Source organism: Callithrix jacchus, chromosome 7 (genome assembly GCF_049354715.1).
Source record: "Callithrix jacchus isolate 240 chromosome 7, calJac240_pri, whole genome shotgun sequence".
In the NCBI taxonomy this organism is placed as follows: domain Eukaryota; kingdom Metazoa; phylum Chordata; class Mammalia; order Primates; family Cebidae; genus Callithrix; species Callithrix jacchus.
Window position 1 is genome coordinate 76,748,905 of NC_133508.1, and position 27,012 is coordinate 76,775,916.

The following is a 27,012-nucleotide window of genomic DNA, read 5'->3' on the forward strand; positions in this document are numbered from 1 at the left end:
AATGTATTGAAATGTTTGAAAAAAAAAAAATACAGAAGGGATTGTGATTGGGAGTGAGACATATTGTTTTAAATATTGAAGCATATGGTAGATTTCCTTTCAATAAAGAAATTTAAAGATTGGATATCTTCAAATGATTTTTAAAATACAAGATTGAGCTATGTTTTAAAATTGATTAAGCAGCAGTTTAACTGTAGTCATAATTGTTGAATAAAATAGCCTTACAGAAATAATAGCTATGATTTTCAGAATGCCTGCTATGTGTTGGGCACTGTATTTGTGCTTTTATATCTCACTTAATCCATGAAACAGGTGAGAAATTGCACATACCCAAGACTATGTAGTTAAAATCGTGGAGGCAGGGCGGGACACAGTGGCTCTTGCCTGTAATTGTAGCACTTTGGGAGGCCAAGTTGGATGGATCACAAGGTCAGGAGATTGAGACCATCCTGGCCAACATGGTGAAGCCTTGTCTCTACTGAAAATACAGAAATTAGCTGGGCACACGCCTGTAGTCCCCACTACTGTGGAGGTTGAGATAGGAGAATTGTTTGAACCTGGGAGGCAGAAGTTGCAATGAACTGAGATTGTGCTACTGTACCCCTAGCTTGACAACAGAGTGAGACTCCATCTTAAAAAAAAAAAAAATTGTGGAGGCAGTATTTGAGCCCATGTGAGATGATGTTAAAACGTTTTTGATTGGAGAGCGATAACCCTTCAGTTACTAAATACATGGTTTAATTAAACATCTGTAATACATAAAGCCTTGTGCTTAGTGCTGTAGGGAATACAAAAACTAACAAAACATGATATTTGTTCACAAATTGCTGACAGTGTAATAACGGAGATACCAGAGACAGTAGTAAGTACTATGAAACATTTATGTGTGGCTTTGTGCTGAGTCTTGTTTGCATTTCCAGTATTTCTTTAATTCATTCATCTGTGTGAGGTGAATATAACTAACTTTTTTACAGATGAAGAAACTTGAGGCTCAGAGAGGTCAGTTAATTTGTCCAGTGATCTCACAGCTATGTGTCAGAATCAGGATTCAACCCCAGATCTGTGATTCTAAAACCTGAAATGTTAACTTTTGTACACTGTAATCGCTTATTACTGTTCTTAGAGAAAACTAAATGTGAGAAAAGAAGTAAAATGCTGTGGGAATTTGTAAGGTGATAGGTTATGTAGGTAATATGCCTGTTATCAGGTATGTTGCTTCCTGTGGGATTTGCAGAATTGCTTACAACCTCATATGGCAGATAAATAGAGCAGAGTCTGATATTAGGCAGAATAGTAGGGGAGACAAATGTGACAGGAAATAATAGGGATGAATTAGATTGTAGAGAATTAGAAAAGTTGCTAGGACATAATAACTAAGTTGATTTCTTTGAGGAAAGGAAGTATCAAGGAAGGATAATGCCAAAATTTTATTGTTGTATAATTGAGAGAATATCATTGCTGAAAAGAGAAGTAAGGAATAAAGAGCTATGTGAGTGAAGGGTTTGATTATGAGTACATTTTCTGGAATTTAGTAACTGTGGGACTAAAATGGAAAAGTCCCAGTGATTGTGATCTGTTTTCCCTCTATGCTTTTTGACCTTGGCTACATATTAGACTATCTATGGAACTTAAAACCAAAAACCATACATCCCAAGGTACAGACTCCACTTGCTAAATCATAATCTCCGGAGTTGGAGCTCTGGAATCCAGAACTTTTTGAAGTGCCTTGGGAAATGGGCACTTACATATTGCTGATGGGAATATAAATTGGTACAATTTTTGGAGAGCAATTTTGCAGTATGAATCAGTATTACAAATGAACAGAGCCTTTAATTTAGCAGTTTTCCTTCTAGGAATTATTTCTGTAGATTTATTCACGTTTCAAATGACCTATGTATAGAGTTGTAAGTTGCAGCATTATTGGTGATGGTGACAGAGATTGGAAATAACCTGCAAGTCTATCAGTAGGGGATTGGCTAAATTAATTATAGTGCATCCATACCACAGAATACTATTCAGTTGTTAAGAATAAGAAGGTAGCTCTAAATGCACAGATGATAAAATGACCTATATCATATATTAAGTGGCAAAAGAGAATGTCTTCCATATACATAGAGTATTTCTGGAAGAATAAACAAGAAATTGGAAGCTTGTTGTTTCTCAGGGTAGGAAACCAAAGCAGGGTCAGGGTAGGAGGGAGACAAACTTTATTGTATAGATTTTAGTGTCCTTTTGAAATTTGTGATTTTATACATATATGTTTTTTCCTTTTTTCTTTATATGTTTTTTAAAAGGATAATTTTGCAATTTATTCTGATACGTAATTAAAATTGGTCCAGTGGATTATCCTTGGTATAAACTATTGCTATTCTACACACACACACACACACACACACACCCACCCACCCACCCACCCACCCCACCTGGGAACTTGTTAGAAAAGCAAAATTTCAGATCCCAGACCTAGTAAATCTGTATTTTAATAAGCTCCCCAGGTGGTCCAGAAAGCACTTTCAAGTTTGAGAGACACTGTTTTAGATTAACCACCTAAAGCAGTTTGTTTGCTCACCACTTGGCTTGACATGCAATAGTCTCTCCTCTATTCTTTTTTTTTTTTTTTTTTGGTGATGGTATCTTGTTCTGTCGCCAGGCTAGAGTGCAGCGATGCAATCTCAGCTCACTGCAGTCTCCACCACCCAGGTTCAAATGATTTTCCTGCCTCAGCCTCCCAAGTAGCTGGGACTACAGGTGTGCGCTACCATACCCAGCTAATTTTTGTATTTTTAGTAGAGACGGGATTTCCCCATCTTGGCCAGGATGGTCTCAATCTCCCGACCTTGTGATCCACTTGCCTAAGCCTCCCAAAATGCTGGGATTACAGGCATGAACCACCACACCCAATCCCTCTGTTCTTTAAGTAATACTATATAGTGATGTCACATACTTGTTTAATATTTACTATTCAAAAATTGAGGGCTCATCCAGAGTCAGTCAGTGTCAAGTGCCCAATATTCAGTATGGTTTCAGGGTAGCATTTTCCAAAGTGTGTACTGAACCAGGAACACATGTTTTACAGGTTACTAATATGTATAAAAGGGTTCTCTGGTCAAATCAGTTTAGGAAACATTGGGTTTTTAAATAAAAGTGAACAGTTTTCTTTATTGCAGGACTGTTCAGAGATTTGACCAAGGAATCCTTTTTTTTTCTAGGACTATCTCTCAGGTCTTTTGGTCGGTGGAACACACTTTGAGAAATGCCTGGTTTAGAGGAAAGAGCACCACTGGCTTTGGAATCCTTGGCAAGTTACCTAACTTCTGTGAATATTAATTTTTCTAACCTTAGACTGGGGATAATACTTGCCTTGGTGGTGGTGTGAAGAATAAATGAGAGGTATATAAAAATATGCAGCTTTAAAACTTGATGTCTCATAAGCATTCAGTTGATCATTGTTAATATTACATAGGTTACTTGCTTCATTTCTTGTATTTATGCTTATAGTTCATTTCACTATTTCTTAATTTTCCTCTCATCTCTATTAGATGAGATGAGAGTATTGAGGTCAGAAGAAACTTCCCATTTATATAAGCTAAATTTTTATTAACTAAAAATCAAAACAAATAAAAAGATCTCAAACTTTCATCTTAGCAAGTGTGACATGTTATGTGGTATGTTGTCAAACTATTTTATTTTTTACTTTTTCTAGTCAATAAATTGATTGCACAAGAAGGACCTTCCTTTCTGCAAATGCGAATAAAACATTTGTTGAAATCTAACTGCATCCCCCAGGCTACTACTTTATCAAAACTATGTGCAGAATCTAAGGAAATTTCAAATGTGTCATCTTTTCAGCAAGCCTACATCACATGTTTATGTTCTATGCTCCCTAATGAAGATGCTATTAAGGAGGTGAGTAAATAACTGTCATTCAAACTTGATATGCATTTAATAGATTTTTATATATATTGCATGGCTTATTTTTTCACTTCATAATGAAAACCAAGATTCATTTTTTTCAGGCTACCAAAAAATGTGATTTTAATTGTATATTTAACTGCTCAGCAGATAGAATTTAATATTTTAGAGTGGAATTTGAAAAGTAGATAACTAAATAATATGCAGAGGGATGTATACTTGTTTGGGTGATGATTTGCTGTGAAATCTTCAATTGTAAAGGTTGTTTTTTCTTTTTAAAGTAATGATGCCTCCATTTTTGGGAGATGTAGAAGTTGTTAATCATGGCATCAAGGGATAAAGAAAATGGCACTTAATTTTAGCTTAAGTTACTTTATATATTTAATTTTGTAAGCAGAAAAGTGTAGGACTCTAGAGTCCAAGACTACATCTGAACAATTAAGTGGCCAAACTGGATACCATGGAAAATAAGGGTTGAGTCTTTTTTTTTTTTTGAGACAAGGTCTTGCCCTATCACTCAGGCAGGAGTGCAGTAGTGCCATCTTGGCTCACTGCAAACTCTGCATTCTGGGTTCAAGTGAGTCTCATGTCTCAGCCTCTCAAGTAGCTGGGATTACAGGCACATGCCATTATGCCTGGCTAATTTTTGTATTTTTTTTTTTTTTTTTTTTTTTTTTAGGTAGAGATATGGTTTCACCATGTTGGCCAGGCTGGTCTCAAACTCCTGGCCTCAGTTAATCCACTTGCTTCAGCTTCCCAAAGTGCTGGGATGACAAGCATGAGCCACTGTGTCCAGCTGGTTGAGTCTTTTTTTAAAAAACTATTTTATTGGCCAGGTGTGGTGGCTCATGCCTGTAATCCCAGCACTTTGGGAAGCTGAAGCAGGTGGATCAGCTGAGGCCAGGAGTTCGAGACCAGCCTGGCCAATATAGCAAAACCCCGTGTCTACTAAAGTACAAAAATTAACCAGGTGCAGTGGTGGGCGCCTGTAATCTCAAATACCCAGGATGCTGAGGCGTGAGAATTGCTTGAACCTGGGAGACAGAGATTGCAGTGAAGAGATGGTACCACTCCACTCCATCCTGGGTGACAAGAGCAAAACTCCGTCTCAAAAAAAACAAACAAAAAAACAACCTGAATTATTTTTCTTAAATTTGGAATTAGACTTCTCTAGTAGAGTTTTTGTTGTTGTTGTTGTTGTTGTTTTTTGAGACAGTTTTACTCTAGTTGCCCAGGCTGGAATACAATGGTGCAATCTTGGCTCACCGCAACTTCTGCCTCCTGGGTTCAACCAATTATCCTGCCTCTGCCTCCCAAGTAGCTGGGATTACAGGAATGCACCACCACACCTGGCTAATTTTGGTATTTTTTAGTAGAGACGGGGTTTTTTCATATTGGTCAGGCTGGTGTCAAACTCCCGACCTAAGGTAATCCGCCCGCCTAAGCCTCTCAAAGTGCTGGGATTACAGGCATGAACCATCGCACCTAGCCTAGACTTCTCTAATAGTTTTTGACATATTATACAGAAAAAAATTAGAGATTTCTGCACATTATTTTATCATCTACCTTTAATCTTTATCTTCCGTTCAATTCTGACATATGGATTCTTATTCTGCACTGAAATTTTTTATTAGATGTTAAGAGTCCCAAGGATCTGGTTCTATGCTTTAGTAATTCTGAAGCTTTTACTTATAATATCTTACTCTCCAATTAAAACTGTCTTTCAACCTCACTCCCTTTAATTTATAGACTCTACCAGGATCAATCAAGATCTATTGATCTTGTCACCTTTTCATCCTTCCTTATCCCCCTTACTCCTCTCCTTAACTCAGACCATCATCACTCCCTTGTGTATATTCTCAGGTTCTCTGCTGGTCTCTCTCTCTTTTTTTTTTTTTTTTGAGATGGAGTTTCGCTTTTATGGCCCAGACTCGAGTGCAATGGCATGATCTCAGCTCCCCGCAACCTTTGCCTCCTGAGTTCAAACGATCCTCCTGCCTTAGCTTCCCAAGTAGCTGAGATTACATGCATGTGCCACCATGCCCAGCTATTTTTGTATTTTTAGTAGAGATGGGATTTCTCCATGTTGGTCAGGCTGGTCTTGAACTCCTGACCTCAGATGATCCACCCGCCTTGGCCTCCCAGAGTGGTAGAGGCATGAGCCATTGCACCTGGCTCTCTCTTAATTGTAGTTGTTTGACTATCAGTATCCCAATTATCCCTAAATCTTCATCTATTCTCCATGTATTTAGCTGGACTCATGGGGCCAAACTTAATGGAGAAAATGCTGCTAAGTAATTTTACTCCGGGCTACAGGATAGTGGCACAAACACTGCTCACTGCAGCCTCAAAAATCCTGTGCTCAGGTGATCTTCCCACCTCAGCTCCTGAAGTAGCTGGGACCACAGGAACATGCCACCATGCCTGGCTAATTTTTTTTTTTTTTTTGGTAGAGACAAGGTCTTGCCGTGTTGCTCAGGCTGGTCTCGAACTCTCAGGCTCAAGCAATCTGCCCACCTAAACCTCCCATAGTGCTATAGGTTATAGGTGTGAGCCACTGCGCCCAGCCTATGTTTTTATTAGCCCATTCATTCTCCCACTCTTAGATTACTATTGCATAGTTTTTTCTTATTCTTCAAAGCTATACTATAATACTTTTCTGCCCTGCTTTACTCTCTGTTGCTAAACTTATTCCCTACTTCTCTGAAAAAACTGAAGCACTGAGAAGAGAAAGAAGAGAATTTTCATAAACTCTATCTCTAAAATATCTATTCATCTACCAGGATCTATGAACATATGTCTTCTCTTATGTTACAGGAGATAAATTATAATTTTTTTTTTTTAATTTTTTTTTATTGCATTTTAGGTTTTGGGGTACATGTGCAGAGCATGCAATACAGTTGTATAGGTACACACATGGCAGTGTGTTTTGTTTGCTTTCTCCCCTTCACCCCCATTTGGCATTTCTCCCCAGGCTATCCCTCCCCACCTCCCCCTCCCACTGGCCCTCCCCTTTTCCCCCCAATAGACTCCAGTGTTTAGTACTCCCCTCTCTGTGTCCATGTGTTCTCATTTTTCATCACCCGCCTATGAGTGAGAATATGTGGTGTTTCATTTTCTGTTCTTGTGTCAGTTTGCTGAGAATGATGTTCTCCAGATTCATCCATGTCCCTACAAACGACACGAACTCATCATTTCTGATTGCTGCATAATATTCCATGGTGTATATGTGCCACATTTTCCCAATCCAGTCTATCATCAATGGGCATTTGGGTTGATTCCAGGTCTTTGCTATTGTAAACAGTGCTTCAATGAACATCTGTGTGCATGTGTCCTTATAGTAGAACGATTTATAGTCCTTTGGATATATACCCAGTAATGGGATTGCTGGGTCAAATGGAATTTCTATTTCTAAGGCTTTGAGGAATCACCACACTGTCTTCCACAATGGTTGGACTAATTTACACTCCCACCAACAGTGTAAAAGTGTTCCTTTTTCTCCACATCCTCTCCAGCATCTGTTGTCTCCAGACTTTTTAATGATCGCCATTCTAACTGGCGTGAGATGGTATCTCAATGTGGTTTTGATTTGCATCTCTCTGATGACCAGTGACGATGAGCATTTTTTCATATGATTGTTGGCCTCATATATGTCTTCTTTCATAAAGTGTCTGTTCATATCCTTTGCCCAATTTTCAATGGGCTTGTTTTTTTCCTGTAAATCTGTTTGAGTTCTTTGTAAATTCTGGATATCAGCCCTTTGTCAGATGGGTAAACTGCAAAAATTTTTTCCCATTCTGTAGGTTGCCAATTCACACTAGAGACTGTTTCCTTTTTTGTAAAGAAGCTGTGGAGTTTGATTAGGTCCCATTTGTCTATTTTGGCTTTTGTTGCCAATGCTTTTGGTGTTTTGGTCATGAAGTCCTTGCCTACTCCTATGTCCTGGATAGTTTTGCCTAGATTTCCTTCTAGGGTTTTTATGGTGCCAGGTCTTATGTTTAAGTCTTTAATCCATCTGGAGTTAATTTTGGTGTAAGGTGTCAGGAAGGGGTCCAGTTTCTGCTTTCTGCACATGGCTAGCCAGTTTTCCCAGCACCATTTGTTGAACAGGGAATCCTTTCCCCATTGCTTGTTTTTGTCGGGTTTATCAAAGATTGTATGGTTGTAGATATGTTGTGTTGCCTCCGATGCCTCTGTTCTGTTCCATTGGTCTATATCTCTGTTTTGGTACCAGTACCATGCTGTTTTGATTACTGTAGCCATGTAGTATAGTTTGAAATCCGGTAGTGTGATGCCCCCCGCTGTGTTCTTTTTGCTTAGAATTGACTTGGCTATGCGGGCTCTCTTTTGGTTCCATATGAAGTTCGTGGTGGTTTTTTCCAGTTCTGTGAAGAAAGTCAATAGTAGCTTGATGGGTATAGCATTGATTCTGTAAATTACTTGGGGCAGTATAGCCATTTTTACGATATTAATTCTTTCTAACCATGAACATGGAATATTTCTCCATCTGTTTGTGTCCTCTCTGATTTCATTGAGCAGTGGTTTGTAGTTTTCCTTGAAGAGGTCCCTTACGTTCCTTGTGAGTTGTATTCCAAGGTATTTTATTCTTATTGTAGCAATTGTGAATGGCAGTTCGTTCTTGATTTGGCTCTCTTTAAGACTGTTATTGGTGTAGAGGAAGGCTTGTGATTTTTGCACATTGATTTTATATCCTGAGACTTTGCTGAAGTTGCTTATCAGTTTCAGGAGTTTTTGGGCTGAGGCGATGGGGTCTTCTAGGTATACTATCATGTCGTCTGCAAATAGAGACAATTTGGCTTCTACCTTTCCTATTTGAATACCCTTTATTTCTTTTTCTTACTTGATTGCTCTGGCTAGAACTTCCAGTACTATATTGAATAGGAGTGGTGACAGAGGGCATCCTTGTCTAGTGCCGGATTTCAAAGGGAATGCTTCCAGTTTTTGCCCATTAAGTATGATATTGGCTGTTGCTTTGTCATAAATAGCTTTTATTACTTTGAGATACGTTCCATCGATACCGAGTTTATTGAGGGTTTTTAGCATAAAGGGCTGTTAAATTTTGTCAAATGCCTTCTCTGCATCAATTGAGATAATCATGTGGTTTTTGTTTTTGGTTCTGTTTATGTGGTGAATTACGTTTATAGACTTGCCTATGTTGAACCAGCCTTGCATCCCCGGGATGAATCCTACTTGATCATGATGAATAAGTTTTTTGATTTGCTGTTGCAATCGGCTTGCCAATATTTTATTGAAGATTTTTGCATCTATGTTCATCATGGATATTGGTCTGAAGTTTTCTTTTCTTGTTGGGTCTCTGCCGGGTTTTGGTATCAGGATGATATTGGTCTCATAGAATGATTTGGGAAGGATTCCTTCTTTTTGGATTATTTGGAATAGTTTCAGAAGAAATGGTACCAGCTCCTCTTAGTGTGTCTGGTAGAATTTGGCTGTGAACCCGTCTGGACCTGGGCTTTTTTTGTGTGGTAGGCTCTTAATTGCTGCCTCGACTTCTGCCCTTGTTACTGGTCTATTCATAGTTTCAGCTTCCTCCTGGTTTAGGCTTGGGAGGACACAGGAGTCCAGGAATTTATCCATTTCTTCCAGGTTTACTAGTTCATGTGCATAGAGTTGTTTGTAATATTCTCTGATGATGGTTTGAATTTCTGTGGAATCTGTGGTGATTTCCCCTTTATCATTTTTTATTGCATCTATTTGTTTGTTCTCTCTTTTCTTTTTAATCAATCTGGCTAGTGGTCTGTCTATTTTGTTGATCTTTTCAAAAAACCAGCTCTTGGATTTATTGATTTTTTTGGAGGGTTTTTTGTGTCTCTATCTCCTTCAGTTCAGCTCTAATCTTAGTTATTTCTTGTCTTCTGCTGGGTTTTGAATTTTTTTGATCTTGCTCCTCTAGCTCTTTCAATTTTGACGATAGGGTGTCAATTTTGGATCTCCCCATTCTTCTCATTTGGGCACTTATTGCTATATACTTTCCTCTGGAGACTGCTTTAAATGTGTCCCAGAGATTCTGGCATGTTGTGTCTTCGTTCTTGTTGGTTTTGAAGAACTTCTTTATTTCTGCCTTCATTTCGTTGTTTATCCAGTCAACATTCAAGAGCCAGTTGTTCAGTTTCCATGAAGCTGTGCGGTCTGGGTTGGTTTCTGAAATCTGAGTTCTAACTTGATTGCACTATGGTCTGAGAGGCTGTTTGTTATGATTTCAGTTATTTTGCATTTGCTGAGCAGTGCTTTACTTCCAATTATGTGGTCAGTTTTAGAGTAGGTGTGATGTGGTGCTGAGAAGAATGTATATTCTGTGGATTTGGGGTGGAGAGTTCTGTAAATGTCTATCAGGTTTGCTTGCTCCAGGTCTGAGTTCAAGCCCTGGATATCCTTGTTAATTTTCTGTCTGGTTGATCTGTCTAATATTGACAGTGGAGTGTTAAAGTCTCCCACTATTATTGTGTGGGAGCCTAAGTCTCTTTGTAAGTCGTTAAGAACTTGCCTTACGTATCTGGGTGCTCCTGTATTGGGTCCATATATGTTTAGGATCGTTAGCTCTTCTTGTTGTATCGATCCTTTTACCATTATGTAATGACCTTCTTTGTCTCTTTTGATCTTTGTTGCTTTAAAGTCTATTTTATCAGAGATGAGAATTGCAACTCCTGCTTTCTTTTGCTCTCCATTTGCTTGGTAAATCTTCCTCCATCCCTTTATTTTGAGCCTTTGTGTATCCTTGCATGTGAGATGGGTTTCCTGGATACAGCACACCGATGGGTTTTGGCTTTTTATCCAATTTGCCAGTCTGTGTCTTTTGATAGGTGCATTTAGTCCATTTACATTTAGGGTTAATATTGTTATGTGTGAATTTGATACTGCCATTTTAATGCTAGCTGGCTGTTTTGCCCGTTAGTTGTTGTAGATTCTTCATTATGTTGATGCTCTTTAGCATTTAGTGTGATTTTGGAATGGCTGGTACTGGTTGTTCCTTTGTATGTGTAGTGCCTCTTTCAGGAGCTCTTGTAAAGCAGGCCTGGTGGTGACAAAATCTCTGAGTACTTGCTTGTTCACAAAGGATTTTATTTTTCCTTCACTTCTGAAGCTCAGTTTGGCTGGATATGAACTTCTGGGTTGAAAGTTCTTTTCTTTAAGGATGTTGAATATTGGCCCCCACTCTCTTCTGGCTTGTAGAGTTTCTGCCGAGAGATCTGCTGTGAGTCTGATGGGCTTCCCTTTGTGGGTGACCCGACCTTTCTCCCTGGCTGCCCTTAGTATTTTCTCCTTTATTTCAACCTTGTTGAATCTGACAATTATGTGCCTTGGGGTTGCTCTTCTTGTGGAATATCTTTGTGGTATTCTCTGTATTTCCTGCAATTGAGTGTTGGCCTGTCTTGCTAGGTGGGGAAAATTTTCCTGGATAATGTCCTGAAGAGTATTTTCCAGCTTGGATTCATTCTCTTCGTCACATTCTGGTATGCCTATCAAACGTAGGTTAGGTCTCTTCACATAGTCCCACATTTCTTGGAGACTTTGTTCATTCCTTTTTGCACTTTTTTTCTCTGTACTTGGTTTCTCGTTTTATTTCATTGACTTGATCTTCCACTTCTGATATTCTTTCTTCTGCTTGGTCAATTCGGCTATTGAAACTTGTGCATGCTTCGCGAAGTTCTCGTATTGTGTTTTTCAGCTCCTTTAATTCATTCATATTCCTCTCTAAGGTATCCATTCTTGTTATAATTTCCTCAAATCTTTTTTCAAGGTTCTTAGTTTCTTTGCATTGATTTAAAACATGTTCTTTTAGCTCACAAAAGTTTCTCATTATCCACCTTCTGAAGTCTAATTCCGTCATTTCGTCACAGTCATTCTCCATCCAGCTTTGTTCCCTTGCTGGTGAGGAGTTTTGGTCCTTTCTCGGCGGCGAGGTGTTCTGGTTTCGTGTGTTTTCCTCCTTTTTGCGCTGGTTTCTTCCCATCTTTGTGGATTTATCCACCTGTTGTCTGTGTAGTTGCTGTCTTTTCGATTGGGTCTCTGAGTGGACACCCAGATTGTTGATGATGAAGTATTTCTGTTACTTGGTTTTCCTTCTACCAGTCTAGCCCCTTCGCTGTACGACTGCTGAGGTCCACTCCAGGCACTGCTTGTCTGGGGTGCACCTATGGCAGCTGTGGAACAGCGAGGGATGCTACCAGTTTCTTTTTCTGCTATCTTTGTCCCAGAATGATGCCTGCCAAATGTCAGTCTTTTGGATATAGAGGGGTCAGGGAGCTGCTTGAGGAGACAGTCTGTACTTTGTAGGAGCTCAAGTGCTGAGCTGTGAGCTATGTTGTTCATTCAGGGCTGTTAGGCTGCTATGTTTAATTCTGCTGCAACATAACTCATAAAAAAAACCCTTTTTTTCTCAGATGCTCTGTCTGGTGGGGGGTTGGGGCTTTCCTTGTGAGTGTCCTCCTCGCTGTCCTGTTCAGCTAGGAGGCAGTCTAGTCACTATTTGCCTGCCAAGGCTCCGCCCTGCTGGTGTGAGGTTCGCCCTGTTGCTGCAGGCTCTGCCCTTCTGCTGCGGTCTCCGCCCTGTTGCCATGGGCTACACCCTGCGGAGGAGTCTCTCTGTTGTACCGGGTTGCCTCGGCAACGGCAGGCTGTGTCAGCAATGGGTGTGTACCTCAGTAGGGGCTGATTGCCTCGGTAATGGCAGACACCCCTCCCCCACAGAGCTGTGCTTTAAGAAAACCTCCTCACCGGGAGCATTTGGAATCGCCGTTTTGTTTGTCACACTGCGCTACCCCAAACGCTGTGTCCCTGGGATTTCCTGGGCTGGCTCACTGTCCAAGTCCCGTTCAGTCTCAAGTTCAGCCCTCTCAGGTCTCAGTTTGCCGGTTCAACAGGGCACCCATAACAGTGCGCTTTTGTATGGAGCGCTGTGGAGCGCCTCTGCGCTCCGGCGCGGGCTGCAGCCGCACCGGCTGCCAGCTACACCAGCCAAGACCTCTGCCTGGCATCCCGTATCTCTTTTATACCTGGGAATTTCCCCGTTCTGTGAGCAACTAATATCCGTCTGGAAATGCGTCCCCGACTCACCCTCTCTGCACATCCAGCGAGAGCTTCAATCCTGGGTTGTTCTCACAGCACCATCTTGAGTCCGCTCCGATAAATTATAATGTATTCTTCCACCTAAGGCCAGCCCCCTTCACTTCTGTATTTCAGTTGATGTTGTCTCCCTTAAGGGTAATGCTACAGCAGTTCTCCTTTTCTCTATTCCATCATCAATTTCCACGTCTCTGTTGTAACCTATTGGCATTTGTGCTATTATTTCTTCCATCTTTAAAAAGGAACCCTTCTGGCCGGGTGCGGTGGCTCAAGCCTGTAATCCCAGCACTTTGGGAGGCCGAGGCGGGTGGATCACAAGGTCAAGAGATCGAGACCATCCTGGTCAACATGGTGAAACCCCGTCTCTACTAAAAATACAAAAAATTAGCTGGGCATGGTGGCGTGTGCCTATAATCCCAGCTATTCAGGAGGCTGAGGCAGGAGAATTGCCTGAACCCAGGAGACGGAGGTTGCGGTGAGCCAAGATTGCGCTATTGCACTCCAGCCTGGGTAACAAGAGCGAAACTCCGTCTCAAAAAAAAAAAAAAGGAACCCTTCTTAGGGCCAGACCTGGTGGTTCATGCCTGTAATCTCAGCATTTTTGTGAGGCTGAGGTGAGCGGGTCACCAGAGGTCAGGAGTTTGACACCAGCCTAGCCAACCTGGAGAAACCCTGTCTCTACTAAAAATACAAAAATCAGCTGGGTGTGGTGTTGCACGCCTGTAATTCCAGCTACTTGGGAGGCTGAGGCACAAGAATTGCTTGAACTCAGGAGGCCGAGGTTGCAATGAGCCAAGATTGCGCCACTCCACTCCAGCCTGGGCAAGAGAGTGAGACTCTGTCTGACAAACAAACAAAAAAAAAAAGAAAAGAAAGAAAATGCTTCTCTAGGTCCTGTTTCCACTTTTTAGCTACTGCCCTATTTCCCAGTTGTCTTAATTTACTATCGAACATATTTTTCCCTTTCAAGACATTCTAACATGATCTTTGTCCCTGGCAGGATACCACATCACTAAATCTAATGATGACTTTCAGTTTTTATCTTAACCAATTTAACTTTGCAACTTTGCCTCCTTGACACAGTTTTCCAAGGTTACCTGGGTTCCATACTCTTTGGCTTTTTGTCTACCTCATTGATTACTTTCTCTCTAATGAGTATATGTTGCAATACTCAATGACTGTCATTGGGTCTTCTCTTTTTACACTTAACTAGGCTTATTTCCTTCATCTTTGGCTTTGAATACCAACTATGATCTGAGTCCCCAAAATTTTCTCTCCAGCCTCATTCCCTCCTTTGAACTCCAGACCCATGTCCAATTGCCTAATTACCATCTCTATGTGTAGAGCTAATAATTTCTCAGATTTAACATGTCCATAACTAAGCTCTTGATATTGCTGATATTTGGATTTTGTTTTTATGAGGTTTTTTTTTTTTTTTAAAGCCCTTACTATGTGTTTGGCACTGTGCTGAATACTTTATATATTTTGCTGTGTTTAGTCAGGACAATAGCTCTGAGGTAACTCCATTTTATTCATGAGGAAAGTCCAGCTCAGATTAGGTAGTATGTTTCAAGGTTACAAAGCTAAAGTGGTTAAACTGGGATTCAAACCTGAGCTTGGTGTATTACTAGTAATATTATATTAAAGACATAGGATAAGGAATAATATCCTTGTTGGTATTTACCTAAGGGTTTATATGCCAAATACTATGTTAGGAATTGGGGTACAAAGATGAATACAGAAGCCTCTGGACTGGCATACTTGTCTTTACTGTTGCCCTCTACATTTCGTCTAGAAAATAGCAAGAGTAATCTCTCTCAAACTTGTGCCATGCCACTCCTCTGCACAAAATCATCTAATAGCTTTCCATCTTCCTCAGAATAAATTCAGAATTCTTATTCTATGTGCCATGGCCCCTGGCTACTTTTCTGACCTTCTCTGACCTTAATCTTATGTGACTTAGTGCCTACTGCTCTCCAACCACCTTGTCTTTGCTGTTGTTTGAACAAGCCAAGCATGTCCCTTAGAGCTTTGTACCTGCTATTCCCTCTGACCAGAATGCCCTTCCACAAGATAATTTGGATGGCTTACTCCCTTACCTGCTGTCTGCTCTAAATATTCTCATGTCTGTTCAGTATTACCATATCAGAGAGGCCTTCCTCACTGTCTCATCTAAAATATTACTCTGTCCTGCTACTCTGCCCTAAATATCTGCTGTTATTATTATATGTATATACTAACCCATTTAAAATAACCCCTCTCACTCTTTCTACCTATTTGTGTTTTCTTTGTAGTATACATTACTACTTCTACTGGGCATCATATTTGATTATTCAGTATTTCCTTCCACTAGACTATAAACTCTAAGGACAGGAACATAGGTTGTTTACTGGTACACCCCTATATTCTAGAAGAATGCTTAGCCATGTAGCCACTCAGTACTTACTGAATGAATTAATGATGAAAGGTATAGCCTCATCCCTTGATCTTTTGTTACTAGGATTTCTAGCTTTTATTACCTGAGTTATGACCAGAACATTAAAGCTGGAACATTCCACTCGTGCTTTGTAAGTTTTTAAATTTTGCTTGGAGGCCTTTTTGAAGTTTAAAATTGTGATTTCAATATTTTTCTCTCTCAGCTTTATTTTATTTTGAAATATCATACTTAAGCTATCTGTATATTTATAAAAATGTGAACCAAGATGAAACCAAGTATAGTGTTGTGATTCAGATTTCTGCATAGGATGATTGCATCCTGGATCATCATTTGGGTCAGTAGTTACTTCAGATGGCTAAGATCGCACCGCTCCCTGCCCCTCCCCCCACGGCCCAGATTATATCTCCCCACTGTGAGAATCTTTTATCAGATTCTTTTGTTGAAAAAAAATTTTTTTTGGCGGGGGGAGAAAGTCTCACTCTGTCACCTAGGCTGAAGTGCAGTGGTGTGATCTTGGCTCACTGTAGCCTCCACTTCCTGGGGCCAAGCAATTCTCCGGCCTCAACCACCTCAGTAGCTGGGATTACAGACGTGCGCCACCACACCTAACTAATTTTTGTATTTTTAGTAGAGACAGGGTTTTGCCACATTGCCCAGGCTGGTCTCCAACTCCTGACCTCAAGCAATCTGCACACCTCAGCCTCCCAAAGTGCTGGGATTATAGGTGTAAGCCACCATGCCCAGCCTCTTTTTGAAATTTAAGATGTACTTATATCTAAGATACTTCTCAATGGCCAAAATACTGACTCCAGGAATTTGTGATTCTGTCCTGGCTCCTAGTAGTCTTTGCATTTCTACCAACTAATTTATTTTTTCAAGTGCTCACAGACTTTATTTGAGGATCGATATTGGGTTAGCAACATTCCAGTTGGAAGCACTGTGACCTGGACTTTGAGATTTAGTAGTCACTTGAATCTGAGAGGATTGTCTAGGCAGGGTAAGTATAGATAGAGACAGAATGCTGGTCATCTTTGTTTTGGTGAATGACCCTAGACAGGAGCACAGGTACGGGATACAGAGATGAAACAGCCAGTTGGTCGCTATGAAGTGGACAACATGTAGTTTCCTCAAATGGGGATTGGAGCTGTGACCTAGGGCCTCATTAAAAAATGTTCTAATTTGTTAGGCTTTCTGGTGATAAAAGAAATCAAAGGAGGCCGGGTACAGTGACTCACGCTTGTAATCCTAGCACTTTGGGAGGCTGAGGCAGGTGGATCATGAGGTCAAGAGATTGAGACCATCCTGGACAACATGGTGAAACCCCATCTCTACTAAAAATACAAAAACTGAGCTGGGCATGGTGGTGCTTGCCTATAGTCCCAGGTACTTGGGAGCCTGAGGCAGGAGAATTGTTTGAATCCAGGAGGCAGAGGTTGCAGTGAGCTGAGATGCACCACTGCAATCCAGCCTGGTGACAGAGCGAGACTTTGTCTCAAAAAAAAAAAAAAGAAAAGAAAAAAAATCAAAGGATAAAAATGCTTTGCACTACCTGTCTTTTCAGACTTTCTACTCGAACCTCAAATGTAACTGCAGAAAACGTTTATTGCTCATTTGTCTGTTCCAAGCACTGGGCTATGTGCTTTAAACATATTGGCATCTAGTCCTTATAAAAATCTATTAATTTAGGCCAGCCATGGTGGGTCATGCCTGTAATTCCAGCACTTTGGGAGGCTGAGGAGGGAGGATTGCTTGAGGCCAAGAGTTCAAGACCAGCCTGGACAACATGGTGAAACCCTATTTCTACAGAAAAGTATAGAAATTAGCTAGGCATGGTGGCATGTGCCTGTAGTCCCAGCTGCTCGGGAGGCTGAGGCGGGAGGATTGCTTGAGCTCTGGAGGTGCAGGATGCATGAACTGAGATCACACCACTGTACTCCAGCCTGGATGACAGAGCAAGACCCTGTCTCAAAAAAAGCAACTATGAATTTCATAGAAATTAACTGAGGTTCTGAGAAATGATAAAGGCCCATAGTAATGTGTCCAGTAAGTGGTGGGCCCAGGGTTTAAATCCAAGGTGGTCTACCCCTGCTTTGTTTTTGTGCATATTAATCTGACACTCACACATCTCATATACACTGCCAACCTTCTGGTTCTTCCTGGATTCTGGTTCTTAAAGTGGACTTGTTGCTTAGGCAAATTTTTATTTCTCTTGTTTGCCCAGAGGGGGATCTTCAGAAAAGTTGGGAGGGGACTTTGAAGTTCTGAGGCTTGCGGGTAGCTTATTACTGAATTGGATTTACTGAGAAACATTGGTAGAGTGTGTTTTTCACAAGACAAATAGGGAAGTGACAGCAGCAGTCAAAATATGTAGGCTTGTATCTTGACATTGTCATCTAGTAGCCATACAGCCTTGGGCAGGTAGCTTTATTTTTGTTATTTATAAAGTAGGCAAAACAGTAGTAACCATCTCACAAAATGGCTGGATAGTTCAAATGTGGTATATCTAAAGCACCTAACACAGTTCCTGGCATATTTTAGACACTGCACAAATGTAGACTCTAGTATAAAAATTCTTTAAGCCTGGGTTGCAGAACTAGGGAGGAGCAGTTGAAGTCGAGATTGATCAGTAGTGAAATCTGAATTTGCACAGAGAAATAATGTGGTATATCCAGAGATAGTTAGCCTCCTATGACTTACACATTTTTAAAAACAATCATATGGGCCTGGCACCATGGCTCATGCCTGTAACCCCAGCACTTTGGGAGGCCGAGGCAGGCAGATCACAAGGTCAAGAGTTCGAGACCAGCCTGACCAACTCTACCAAAGATACAAAAAATTAGCATGGTTGTGCGTGCCTGTAATCCCAGCTACTCGGGAGGCTGAGGTAGGAAAATCGCTTGAACCCAGGAGGCAGAGGTTGCAATGAGCTGAGATTGCACTATTGCACTATAGCCTGGACTACAGAAAAAAAGAAAGCAATCCTAAGGGACAAACTATAAACCTGTATGCTAATTTATTTATTTGCAGTATCAGGTAGGGTAAGGAGATAGATTGCTTACCTCTAATAGCAACTGTAGTATTCTATGTTAGGGAAACTTAATCAGACTAAGATGTAGTAATTGTTATTCTCAGCACCTGACACATGCCAAAAGAATTTAAAAGCAGCAGCAAAACACTACATTTTGGATTTGATTTCTTATAATAATAACAACTTTACTCTCTCAGCCTTTGTTTAATTGAAACCTGCTTTGTTTCTAGTGTTGTATTAGACACTGACAAATACAGCAAACTGTTTGTTTGCCAGAAATACTTATAAGAAGATAAGTACTAAGCTCTATGATACTGCCCTAAATTCAGTAGAAGTGTAAAGATAGAAAATTCTGTGTAGACTGACCTAAAGCTTTATAGAAAAATTGATCCTTGAGTTGGATCTTTAAGTAATGGTGGGGTTTGGATGGGTGGAAAGAATGGTTTGGAAATGACTGGTAATAAAGGCACAGGTACTAATGAGTACTTTGTAGGGATCCACTAGAGAATAAATACCCTGCCTAGGGCAGAGTGGTTATTGAGGTCTTATGAGAAATAAAAGACCTGTTGGGGTTGGAAAAGAAGGACTTGGAAACTCCATTGCATTAGGGTTTAGATTTGATGCAGTAAAAATTAAGAAGGCTTTGAAGTTAGGAAGTGACATGACTGAAGTGGTGTTTGGGGAAGATTAAACAGAAAAAGTATATATTACGTTTAGGACAGGAGATTGTAGTCAGCAAGAGGAGAAAGGACAGGACTTACTGACAGGGCAAAAATAGAGGAGGATGTACAGAGATACCTTCAAGAGGCTCATAAGGCTCTCTTGGGACACGGGAAAATAGTGCTCTGCTGGCTGATTTGATTGACAGAATGGGTGGAGGGACAAGGGAGAGTCTGGGAAGACGATCAGCTTTGTTTTATACGTGATCTTTCCTGGTTTATTAATGACAAGGTGTGTTATTAATAACAAGGTTTTGTCCTGATTGTGTTGAGTTTGCAAGGAACTGTGTTATGGGAAATGTGATTTGATACTATTCTACAACAAGGAGTTAGCAGACTGACTTACAGGCCAATCCATTCAACTACCTGTTTTTATAAATAAAGTTATACTGGCACTAAGTCATGCTCCTTGTCAATAGCTGCTTTTGTGCTACAGTGGCAGAGATGAGTAGTTGTAACAGAGACCGGCCAGAAAAGCTGAAAATATTTTCTGTCTGGCCCTGTATACAAAATGTTTGCTGGTTGGGCAAGGTGGATCATGCCTGTAATCCCAGCACTTTTGGGAGGCCGAGGCAGGTGAATCACAGGAGGTCAGGAGTTTGAGACCAGCCTGACCAACATGGTGAAACCCCGTCTCTACTAAAAATACAAAACTTAGCAGGGCGTGGTGGCACAGGCCTGTAATCCCAGCTACTCAGGAGGCTGAGGCAGGAGAATTGCCTGAACCTGGGAGGTGGTGGTTGCAGTGAGCCAAGATTGTGCCACTGCACTCCAGCCTGGGTGACAGAGTGAGACTTAGTCTCAAAAAAAAAAAAAAAAAAAAAGTTTGCTAATCTGTGCTCTACAAGAATTAAAAATTTCAGTCTATTTCAGTGGTTTAATATCAGTTGGTCTAATCCTCCATGTTCTACCAGTGATGAAACTGAAGCCAAGCTGGTAATGTTTCCAAGGCCCTTCGTGCATTAAGCTAATTAGAGAGGCCCAGGCTGGAATGTAGGTCACCTGGCTCCTTGGTCGGCCTTCTTTCCACCTACCACCTATTTCCATTTGTTAGACACTGATAAGCCATGGTCTGATTGGGAGCATCTTGGTGATGTATCATTCCATTCATATTTATACATACAGGTGTGATTTAAAACATTTTTTATAATGATCTGGATTAACTTGTTAAATATACTAATGCAAAAACATTTAGTGCACATAAAATTATCTTAAAAGTATTTTAAAAGGAACCCTAGTATCATCATAACTAATCTCTTATCCTAGTGATACTTTTTTTGTAAGTGTCAACAGAATTAAAAATAATCTTTAGTTTGCTTTGGAAAATTACTAATGAGTCACTAGATGTTGATTAATTGGAGTTTAAATTCGGCATATGTTCTAAGGTAGCAGAGTTACACACATATTTGCCATCTACTTCACCGGAGGTCAGGAGAAGAGTTAACTTGAGCAACAGCTGGGAATAAAAGTACATTGTATGTTGGCACCTGTGGGAATCCTAGTAATGGGCATGTGTAATAGGAAACCTCTGCTGGGAAGATTTAGCCAGACACATACAATTAAGATTAATTGACTGGGTCATCTGATAGCCAAAATTCAGAACCCAGTGGGTGAAGAGTGAGTCCTTTCAGATACCTGGTAGGTCTGGAAGGCAGAAGAATTCCATGGAATCCTGGAGGTTTAGGTTGTAATATTTCATTTATGTAGAATTGAATGAGATGACATTGCTGTAAATTTTACATATGAAAGGATTTTAATGAAAATTGTAGACTTGCCAGTGGCCTGGTGTCCCAAGAGGTTGTTTCCTATCATTTTTTTAATTGCTGAAAGGGGAAATCTTTGCAAAGATCAGGTTTTCCACAAAGGAAAAGACAATATTTTAAACATGAAGCACATCTGCTATTTTATTTTTTTCTTTTTTCTTTTATTTTGGGAACAACACCTGAAACTTCTGCTATTTTAAAGAGCCCAAGAAATCTGTCAGCAGAGTTCTTGGCACAGTTAAGGCAGGGGTCCATTTCATTCTTAATCCCTGAGTAAACTACATCTTCAGTGTCTGATGTGGTTGATAGACACAATAGCAGGTGGTTGTTTCTTTTCCTGATGGGGAAAGAAAAAGACAAACAGGATCTAATTTACTCACCAGCCTAACACTGTTGGGAATTGACACAGTCACTAGATTTAAATGATAAACAGAGCAGATACATTTAAACAGGACCCAGTGGGAATTCAGTTTGGGAGTAGAAGAAAAAATAAACAAGAGTATAGAAATTCCAGGTGTAGTTTCAGTAAAAATCAAGATTAAGATGAATTCTGAACAAGGAATAATTACAAAAGGTTTAATTAAATTTAAAATACGCCACCTCTACCACCTTCTCTTATGCTAATTGTCAGCCTGTTAGACCATTGGTGTTTAATTGCCTTATTATTTTGAAAGTCTTAATACTTTTACTTTATCCTTGTGATCATACAAGGAGTGAAATGTACACTCAATACACTAATGACAGGCTGTGTAAAGAAATTGAGGATTTGCCTGTTTAGCTATTTTATCTCCCAAAGCACAGCTCTTTTAAATAGATTTGAAGAGATGTCTTCTCAGAACTTTGTATGCATCTGGATCTTACTTTTGGTCTTACTTTTATGGGTTATGTGTGTGTATTTTGGTTGATGTATGATTGCACTGGAGGGGTCATTATGAAGAGTCGATTGGACATTTTGTCAAGAATTCAGTAGAGCATTTCAGCCGTCTTTCATGTGCACACGGTAATAGGGTTTAAATGGAAGCATTGGTGACCATTTATTTCTTTAAGAAATATGCAAGTGTCCATGTGGCATCATAGTACTGGTCTATAACATTACTGCAGTTTAAAAGGAGTCTCATCTTTAAAACTGGTAAGTATCCTTTTTTCCCAGGTGATGTCTTTGAATCTAACAGATGATTTTTCTCAAATATAGATCTAGGGATACTTGAAATGTAAGTTTGCTAACTGTAACTCCCACTTTTCTTCTACTCAAGAAATATTATATGAATAAGCTTATGTCTACTTTGATTTCTTTTTGAAAAAATAAAACATCAACTTTGATTTTTAAAATCTATTACTAGGAACAATTTTTTTTTTTTTTTTTTTGAGACAAGAGTCTTGCTCTGTCTCCAGGCAGGAGGAGTGCAGTGGCACAATCTTGGCTCACTGCAACCTCCGCCTCCCAGGTTCAAGCAATTTTTCTGCCTTAGCCTCCCAAGTAGCTGGGACTATAGGCATGCGCCACCACACCCAGGTAAGTTTTGAATTTTTAGTAGAGACAGGGTTTCACCATGTTATCCAGGATGGTCTCCGTCTCTTGACTTCGTGATCCGCCTGCCTTGTCCTTTCAAAGGGCTGGGATTACAGGCGTGAGCCACTGTGCCCGGCCTTCCTATTTTCTGCAGTGGCCAAGGTGATCTTTTTCCTTTCTTAAGTAACATTAGATGTTGTATTTTGAAGTAATTTTAGATTCACATGTAATTATAAGAAATAATACAGAAATGCCTTCCATGTATTCAGTATACATTCATTGGAGGACTCTGCTAGGCACTGGGGATAGAAGAATGAACAAGACAAAAGGGAGAGAAACAGCAGACAGTGTTCACACGATGTGAGACTTAGAGAAGTCTGAGCTGGATATTAAGAGTTCTGAGTCATCAGCGTTTGAAACCAGAGAGTGAATAAGATTAACTTTTTTAGAACTCTGAAAATTAAAGGCTCTACCGTAATCTGAGGAGGTTTTACTCAGGAAAAAGAGATAAATCTCATTAAGAATAATATCACCTCTGACCTCAGCTGGTAACATGCCTATCAGGTGACTCAGATTTTTTGCCACACTGTGTATGTTTGTTAACCACAAAGGTGCTCTGATAATTGATTTGGGGGTTTTAAAAATAAATGTTAGAAGTAGGCTAATGCACAAATACAGAATCTGCAAGTAGTGAGGACCAACTATATATTCAAAGAACTAGCCAGAGTCAGGCAGATCCTGAGGTCAGGAGTTCAAGACCAGCCTGGCCAATATAGTGAAACCCCGTCTCTAATAAAAATACAAAAAAATTTAGCTGCGCATGGTGATGCTTGTCTGTAGTCCCAGCTACTTGGGAAGTTGAGGCAGAAGAATCGCTTGAACCCGGGAGGCGGAGGTCAAGGTGAGTTGAGATCGTGCCATTGCACTCCAGCCTGGGCAACAAGAGTGAAACTCAGTCTCAAAAAAAAAAAAAAAAGAACTAAAGGAAACATGCCTAAAGGATTAAAGGAGGCTAGGTGAGGTGCCTTACACCATAATCCCTGCACTATGGGAGGCCAAGGTGGGATCTCTTGAGCCCAGGAGTTAGAGACCAGCCTGAGCTGGTCTACATGTGCAACATGTAGAGACCCTGTCTCTACAAAAATTTTAAAAATTGGCTGGGTATGGTAGTGTATACCTGTAGTCCCAGCTACTCATGAGGCTGAAGTTAGAGGATTACTTGAGCCTGGGAGGCTGAGGTTGCTGTGAGCTGTGATCACGCCATTGCACTCCCACCTGGGCAAGAGTGAGACCCTGTCTCAAAAAAAAAGAATAGTATGAGAACAATGTCTCAGTAACACAGCAAAAAGACAAATTATTTTTTAAAAAAATGAAATTCTGAAGTAAAAATCTACAGCAACCCAAGTTAATTCTCTAGAGAAGATCAACATCAGATTTGAATTAGCAGAAGAATCAACCAACTTGTCCAATCTGAGGAATAATAGAACCCAAAATGTATGAAAGAATTAAAGAGGCCAATGGACAATTCAAATAAGATAGTTGGGGACTTTAATACCCACTTTGAATAATGGGTAGAACCACTAAGAAACAAAGAAATGGAAGATTTAATGCTATAACCAACTAGACTGAGCAGACAACTATAGACTACTCCACCCGGCAGCACCTAAATATACATTCTTCTTAAATGCACATGGTTGATTCTCCAGGATAGACCATGTGTTAGCCCATAAAACAAACCTAAATAAATTTTAAAGGATTGAAATATACAAAGTGTGTTCTCTGACTACAGTAAAATAAAATTGGAAACAAATAAGGAAATTTGGGAAATTTGCAAATATGTGAAATTTAACCATTCCTTCCCAAATAAGCAATGGATTAAAGAAAAAAGAGAAATTAGAAAATACATTTTTGTTGTATTTTGTTTTATTATTTTTGAGACAGGCTCTCATTCCCAGACTGGAGTGCAGTGGCATGGTCATAGTTCACTGCAACCTTGAACTCCTGGGCTCACGTGATCCTCCCACCTCAGCCTCCCAAAGTATTGGGACTATAAGCATGAGCCACCATACCCAGCCCAGAAAATACTTCGAGATGAATGATGAAACACAACATACCAATATTTATGGAGGGAAATTTATATTTGTAAAATGTTGATTTAAAAAGAAATATCTTAAACCAATAACCTAACCTAACCACTCACCTTAGAAGAGCAAATTAAACTGAAAGCAAGCAGAAGGAAGGAAATAGTAAAGATTTGTGTATAAATAAATGAAATAGAGAATATAAAATCAGTAAAGAAAAGTAATAAAGTTAGTTCTTTGAAAAAGATCAGCAAAATTAATATACTTTCAGTTAGACTGAACAAGAACAAAGAGAAAAATCAGGAATAAAAAAGACACTACCATCAACCTTACAGAAATAAAAAGGAGTATAACTGAACAACTTTTTGCCAAAAAATTACATTACTAGATGAAATGGACAAATTTCTAGAAAGATAAAACCCTCTAAGGCCAGGCATGGTGGCTCACACCTGTAATCCCGGCACTTTGGGAGACCAAGGTGGACAGATTACCTGAGGCTAGGAGTTTGAGACCAGCCTGGCCAATATGGTAAAACCCTTTCTCTACTAAAAATAGGAAAACCAAATCAGCCAGACATGGTAGTGCTTGCCTGTAGTCCTAGCTGCTTGGGAGGCGAGGTAGGAGAATCTATTGAACCTGGGAGGCAGAGGTTGCAGTGAGCCAAGACCATGCCATTGCATTCCAGCCTGGGCAACAAGAGTGAAACTCCATCTCAAAAAAAAAAAAAAAGAAAAAAGAAACCCATGGAAACTAATTCACAGATAAATAGAAGTTCTGAGTATACCTCTGACTAGTAAAGAGGGTAATTTTAATATTTCCCACATCCACAGGGCCTCACTGGACAAAACATTTACAGAATTGTAATACCAGCCTTTCACAAAGTATTCCAAAAAATAGAAAAAGAGGGAAAACTTCCCACCTTATGCTTCGAAGCCAGTATTACCCTGATACTAAAACCAGACAAAGACATCATAAGAAAGAAAATTACAGACCAGGCCAAGCAGAGTAGTCCTAGCACTTTGGGAGGCTTAAGTGGGCAGATCACTTGAGGTGAGGAGTTCGAGACCAGGCTGGACAACATGGTGAAACCCTGTCTGTACTAAAAATACAAAAATTAGCCAGGTGTGGTGACACCCACTTGTAATGCCAGTAACTCAGGAGCCTGAGGCAGGAGAATTGCTTGACCCCAGGAGGTAGAGGTTGCAGTGAGCTGAGACTGCTGCTGCACTCCAGCCTGGGTGACAGAGTGAGACTCGTCTCAAAAAAAAAAAAGAAAAGAGAAGAATGCCAGAATGTCCACTCATGCCACCTCTGTTCTTATTGATCTCTCTGCCTCTATATTGTCCTTACCCTCTCCTGTTTGTTTAAGTAAAAAACTCTTAATTGGGCGGGCACAGTGGCTCACGCCTTTAATCCCAGCACTTTGGGAGGCTGAGACGGGCAGATCACTCAAGGTCAGGAGTTCGAGACCAGCCTGACCAACATGAAGTAACCCTGTCTAATAAAAATACAAAATTAGCCAGGCATGGTGGTGCATGCATGTAATCCCTGCTACTAAGGAGGCTGAGGCAGGAGAATCACTTGAACCCAGGAGGCGGAGGTTGCAGTGAGCTGAAATTGCGCCACTGCACTCCAGCCTGGGCCGCAAGAGTGAAACTCCATCTCAAAAAGAAAAACTCTTGCTTAAGGCTGGGTCTAGTGGCTCATACCTGTAATCCTAGCTCTTTGGGAGGCTGAGGTGGGGGGCATCATTTGAGGCCAGGAGTTCAAGACAAATAAAATAAGCTGGGCATGGTGATGTGTGACTGTAGTCCTAGCTACTTTGGAGGCCGAGGCAGGAGAGACCATCACTTGTACCTACGAGCTTAAGAATTCAGTAAACTGTGATTGTGTCACTACACTCTAAGTCTGGGCCACAGAGCAAGACCCTCTCATAATAAAAAACAAACAAAAAAACCCAACTTCTAATTAAGTCACAACGTAGCATAAGGTAAGAGAAGTAATATATAAGCAGCATAATACCACCTTTCTTTAAAATGTGTACATATTTGCGTAGTATTGAACCTGTGCTATGTAACATGTATATAGACATAATACTGGAAAAATATTCACATTAATACTGGCTATCATTGAGTTGTAAGATTTAAGGATAATTTTTATTCTGTTTTCTAGGTTTTCTATCATAAATATTTTATGATTAGCAGAAATCTAGTAAATAGAAATAATTTATTTACTAGATTTTAATTTCTATTTACTAGATTTCTGCTAATTTCTAATTTCTAGTAAATTAGAAATTAGCAGAAATCTAGTAAATAGAAATTAAACTAAATACTGATTTCAAGTGATTTTTTTTTGGATATATATCCAAATGAAAACAATTAAAAAAAATATCTGATTTCCTCATAAAACCCCACAAGTAAGTTCCGGGTCCTTTAGTCTTCTGTTGTCATTGGCCTGTAT

The 27,012-nt window shown here is 40.0% G+C and overlaps 1 protein-coding gene across 3 annotated transcripts in view; it reads left to right on the forward strand.

Moving 5' to 3' along the window:
* The window catches only part of RLF (RLF zinc finger), a 91,291-nt gene that overhangs the window by 34,127 nt on the left and 30,152 nt on the right, over positions 1–27,012 (forward strand). For 2 of the 3 annotated variants that reach the window (XM_035250967.2, XM_078331337.1), the window contains one exon: positions 3,704–3,906. In XM_035250967.2, the coding sequence (XP_035106858.1) occupies positions 3,704–3,906 (203 nt within the window). Of the gene's footprint in view, positions 1–3,195; positions 3,391–3,703; positions 3,907–27,012 lie in introns of those variants that run through there. The other variant, XM_035250968.3, reaches the window with a different exon arrangement.